Below are 5,706 nucleotides of genomic sequence, written 5' to 3'. Positions count from 1 at the left end.
GGGATAAAAGTCCTGGTTAATCCATTTGTGGATGGTGAAGGTTTGGAGTTGTTTGTTTCTGCTGGTGTATTTGGCAGAGGTAGTTAGTATGGCAACTGGTGTTTTCGCTTTGAGTGAATTTTTGAGTAATCCTTCTTGGGAGGAGCTAAATGCGTGTAGAAAACGTGATTTGTTTGCTATAGCAGCACACTTTGAGTTAAATGTATCAAGGCAAATGGTGAAAGAGGACTTGAAAACTGCTGTTTCAAACAAACTTGTGGAAGAAGGCCTGCTTCCTGTTTCTAAATCACCTCGTTTGCCAGTTCCTCTTGACAGGACCCCTAATGAAGGACTGAAGCCTGCTGTGTTAAAGGACCAAGGGCAAAACCCTGCTGCTGTGGAGCAACAAATGGTGGAAAATTTAAGCACTAATGGCTCACCTTCTTTTGCTACTCCATCTTCTCCTCGTTCAAGACAAGAAGTATTACTCAAGGTACGTTTGGCTAAATTACAATTTGAGGCTCAGGATAAAGCCCAAGCTCGTCAGGCAGAGTTGGAACTTCGCAGGTTGGAAGCAGAGACAGAAAAGGTGTTAAAGCTGAAAAAGTTGGAGCTGGAGTTGCAGATTGAAAGGGAGGTCAGACTGCGTCAGTTGGAGTTACAGGCACAGACTTCAAGAAGTACTACTACTCAACCTAGTTCTGCAAATTCATCTGTTGGTGAAACAACCTCCTCCCCTGTAAACCCAGGTGGTTTCAATGTGAGTAAAAACATTGTGTTGGTACCTCCATTTCGTGAATCAGAAGTTGATACATATTTCAATGTGTTTGAACGTGTGGCTGCCTCATTGCACTGGCCGAGAGGAGTTTGGCCATTGCTTCTTCAGTGCAAATTGGTAGGCAAAGCACAAGAAGTCTGTTCTGCTTTGTCTTTGGAAGAAAGTTTGAAATATGATGTAGTGAAGTCTGCTATCCTTGCTGCTTATGAACTTGTTCCCGAAGCGTATAGGCAACGCTTTCGCGATCACAAAAGAACAGCAAATCAGACTTTTGTAGAGTTTGCTCGTGAAAAAGCTACTCTTTTTGATAGATGAATAACAGCAAGTAAAGTTCCTGACTACAACTCCTTACGTGAACTGATACTGCTGGAAGAGTTCAAAAATGGCCTGCCAGAACGCATTGTTGTACACCTTAATGAACAGAAGGTTTCCACTTTGAAAGAAGCAGCTGTGATAGCTGATGAATTTGTGCTGACTCATAAAACTGTTTTTGTGCAGAAACGTGAAGTTACCACCAGAGAACCTCCCCCACGAAAGGATCCTTCAAGCCCACGACAGACTTTTGCTCCAAGGACTGAAAGGGAATGTTTCTATTGTCATAAACTTGGTCATGTTGTTGTTGAATGTCCCGCTTTGAAGCGCAAGAACCAGTCACCAAAAGGAGTAGGCTTAATTAAAACCATCCGTGCTGAGAGAAGGGACCAAAGTGAAGGAGTTGATCCCTGCTTCAAACCCTTCCTCTTAGATGGCACTGTGTCATTGACTGGGAAGCCTGAGGATGAAAAACCCATTCGAATACTCAGAGATACGGGAGGGTCAAGATCTGTGATTTTATCTGATGTATTACCCCTGAGTGACCATTCCTCTTGTCATGGTAGTATTCTGATTCAAGGAGTTGAAATGGGCTATGTCGAAGCTCCTTTGCATTATGTACACATCAAGTCAAAGTTGGTTAATGGGATCTTCTCTGTGGCAGTACGCCCCTCACTTCCCATAAAAGGGGTGCAGTTCATTTTGGGAAATGATATTGCTGGTGGAAAAGTGCAACCTGTTCCCGAAGTAATAAATGATCCAGAATCAAACTTGAAGAGCAACGACCTAGCAACATGTTTCCCATCTGTTTTTCCTGCTTGTGTTCTCACCAGGGCTCAAGCACGACGTAAAGCTGCAGAAATTGATTTGTCAGACTCTTCGTTGGCTCAGGCTCTGGCTACAGATGATTTGCAAACCCTGATTGATCTTAAAAGTGGTTCAAAGGATACTACTGAGAAGTGGAAGGATCTACATCTTCCACAGTTAGACTTGCCAGTCACACGTGAAAGCCTTGTTGCTGCTCAGAAGTCTGATCCCTCATTGACTAAATGCTTTACTTCTCTTTCTGAAACAGGAAATAAAAAGGCTTCTTATTTCTTGGAAGATGGGGTCTTGATGCGCAAGTGGACTGCCCACCCAAGTCTAACAGCAGACGTAGAGGAAAGCTGTTCTGATGACTGTGACTGGAGCACTACTTATCAGATTGTTGTGCCTCTTGAGTATCGTCACTACGTAGTCTCCCTTGCACATGAGCACCCTCTGTCTGGTCATTTGGGAGTTACAAAAACGTACAACAAGATACTCAACCATTTCTTTTGGCCAGGATTGAAGGCTGATATAGTTGAGTTTTGCCGCACTTGTAAAACATGTCAGATTGCAGGAAAGCCAAACCAGACAGTTCCTATAGCTCCTCTTCATCCTATACCAGTACTCGGTGAACCTTTTGAACGTGTCATTGTGGACTGTGTTGGTCCATTGCCCAAGACAAAGAATGGTAATCAGTTTTTACTGACTGCAATGTGTACTTCGACTCGTTTTCCAGAAGCTGTCCCACTCAGAAGAATAACTGCACCTTTGGTGATTAAAGTTTTGACAAAGTTCTTCACTACTTTTGGTTTACCAAAAGTAGTCCAGACAGACCAAGGAACTAACTTTCTGTCTAAACTTTTCAAGCAGGTCATGCAGACTCTGGGGATTAAGCATGTTGTGTCAAGTGCATACCATCCTGAGTCTCAAGGAGCATTGGAGCGCTGGCATCAGACACTCAAGGCAACATTGCAGAAATACTGCTTGGATACTGCAAAAGAGTGGGATGAGGGAGTACCTCTGATGGTGTTTGCCATGTGCGAAGCTAAGCAAGAGTCCCTTGGGTTTAGCCCAAATGAACTAGTGTTTGGTCATTCTGTCCGGGGACCTTTGAAGTTGTTGAAAGAACAGTTCTTGTCAACAGACCATGTTGTGAAAACTAATGTTCTGGATTATGTTTCACAGTTCAGAGAGCGCCTCCATAAGGCCAGGTTGGCAGCTGCAGAAGCCCTCTCCTCTGCTCAGGGGAAGATGAAGAGTTGGTATGATAAGAAAGCCGTTCCTCGATCTTTCAATCCAGGTGACAAGGTTTTGGTTTTTCTACCAACTGCTAGCTCTGCATTGTCTGCCCGCTTCTATGGACCATACCAGGTGGATAAGAAAGTAAATGACACTGACTATGTGATTAAAACACGCTTGTGCCATCTCAATATGCTCAAATCTTTTCATTCTAGAGCTGACTCTCTCTGTGGTCCTGCAGATAAGTCTGTGGCATCTCCGTCCGAGCCAATCTCATCTCCAGAACCTCTCTTGTTGAACTCTTCCTCAGGATTGAGGTCAAGTTTAGATGAAGACGGGCTCAAACTTTGTGATGCCAGCTACCAGAATGCCAGAATGCTTAATTCTGAGGTACTGTCCCAGTTGTCTATATATGTCTCACTTGACCCGTGAGCAACAGTTGGACATTGAAAGGCTCGTCACCATTCATTTAACACTCTTTGGGGACATGCCTTCCCGTACTACTGTAATAGAGCACGACATTGATGTTGGGAATGCCATGCCTATTAAGCAGCATGCTTACTGTGTGAATATGGCAAAAAGGGAAATGATGAACACAGAAGTAGACTACCTTCTGAAGCATGGATTGGCTATCCCAAGCTATAGTCCATGGAGTTCTCCGTGCCTGGTTACGCCAAAATCAGATGGAACACCTCGCTTTTGCACAGATTTCCGCAAGGTAAATGCAGTAACAGTACCTGATTCCTTCCCACTGCCCCGTGTTGAGGACTGTATTGACAGCGTCGGATCTGCTGCTTATGTGAGTAAGCTTGACCTTCTTAAAGGTTATTGGCAAGTACCTCTGACAGAAAGGGCATCAGAAATCTCAGCTTTCGTAACACCTGATCACTTTTTACAATATACAGTCATGGCATTTGGAATGAGAAATGCTCCTGCTACCTTTCAGAGGTTAATGTCAACTGTATTATCTGGTGTGGCAAACTGTAATGTTTATCTTGATGATGTGGTCATCTATTCTTCCAGCTGGTCAGAGCATGTTGACACTTTAACCACTGTGTTCAAGCGTTTAGCTGATGCTTCCTTGACCCTCAACTTGGCTAAATGCGAGTTTGGTAAGGCTACAGTGATCTACCTTGGAAAGGAAGTTGGGCAGGGCGAACCTTGCCCTGCCCATCAGTGCAAAGGTTAATGCCATTCTTAACTTTCCTGTGCCAACAACACGCCGTGAGCTGCGCAGATTTCTGGGGATGGTTGGTTACTACAGGTGTTTCTGTAGGAATTTTTCTGAAGTCGTAACACCACTGACAAACCTGTGCAGCCCGAAGGTACCATTCATTTGGAGTCCTGAGTGTCAACATGCTTTTGAATGTGCAAAAGGTCTTCTGTCGAGTTCACCTGTTCTTGTCGCTCCAGACTTTTCTAAACCTGTCAAGCTTGAAGTGGATGCCAGTGAGGTGGGGGCTGGAGCTGTTCTTCTTCAGGATGATGGACAAGGAGTGAGTCATCCTGTCTGCTTCTTTGGCAAGAAGTTCGATACTCATCAAAGGCGGTACTCGACAATTGAAAAGGAGACTCTGGCCATGCTTCTGGCTCTTCAGCATTTTGACGTGTATGTGGGATCTACTTCCCAACCTGTAGAGGTCTTTACTGATCACAATCCTCTCGTGTTCCTCTCTTGTATGTATAACAACAATCAGCGACTGATGAGGTGGGCTTTAATTTCACAAAACTACAACATTGAAATAAAGCATAAAAGAGGATGTGAAAATATTGTGGCCGATGCCCTCTCAAGAATGTGATGGTGTAAAGTTAACAAACTTATACGTTTGTTTTTCTGTGTGGGGGTGTTACATCCCCCAGGAGGATGTCTCTTCTCCCTATTAACCCTTTTTTTTTTTTTTTTTTGTCCAGGCTCCACCTCCTCTGTCCTGATTGGATGCTGTGCAGAGTCCGGCTGATTGGTAATCATCAGAGCACTATTTAAGGCCTGTGGAGCTGTGCTTCTGGGCCCTCCGGCCATTTTGGTTGCCATACTGGTGCAGGCTTGCATGCCTTTGTATTTTGTGTGAGCATTATTGTTTCATGTTCAGACTGCTTGTAGGGGAGAGCTGCCTTTTGTTTTGACACCCTGTTTTCTCCTGTTTATGTGTTGTTAGGTAGGTTATGGTTATAGGTTGTATATTTTGTTTCTTTGGAGTTAGGTAAGTTTCTTTTATTTCTACGTCAGGGATGTTTTGTTTGTTATGTTGGCCTTGGCTCTCCCTGACGTTACACCTCGGTCTGAACCCACGTCCCATCACCAGTATTAAATAAACCTTTTAAATTTACCATCTTGGCTCCTCCTTCTCTATCCACATTTATGTTCGTCCCTTCAACCCCCTAGACTAGCCAGGGGACGTAACAATAAACAAGGCATGAAGAGATAGGTGTGGTTTCCCAGTTATGCATCGCTTTCTAGATTTGAATTTGCCAAAACCGGAGCACAAAGTTTTTGCAAGCAATTATCAGCTAACATTATTAAAATGCAACAGGAGCACAGTCAGTCATTCACTACAGCTGCTTGCGACAGGACACTTGTCGATCAAATTTTA

The 5,706-nt window shown here is 44.0% G+C and overlaps 1 protein-coding gene across 1 annotated transcript; it reads left to right on the top strand.

The window, feature by feature from the left end:
- The first annotated feature begins 214 nt into the window (after positions 1–214).
- On the top strand, positions 215–3,512 carry LOC146568747 (uncharacterized). Its single transcript, XM_085285028.1, has 3 exons — positions 215–739; positions 1,256–3,259; positions 3,357–3,512. The coding sequence occupies exons 1-3, from the start codon at positions 215–217 to the stop codon at positions 3,411–3,413; spliced, it is 2,586 nt and encodes an 861-aa protein (XP_085141154.1). The 3' UTR covers positions 3,414–3,512.
- Positions 3,513–5,706: the final 2,194 nt, after the last annotated feature.

This window comes from Mchenga conophoros, linkage group LG8 (assembly GCF_057382185.1).
Source record: "Mchenga conophoros isolate Kocher_MC1m ecotype Shallow Benthic linkage group LG8, M_conophoros_male_GT1.1, whole genome shotgun sequence".
NCBI lineage: Eukaryota > Metazoa > Chordata > Actinopteri > Cichliformes > Cichlidae > Mchenga > Mchenga conophoros.
This window is presented reverse-complemented; position numbering and strand designations above follow the sequence as displayed.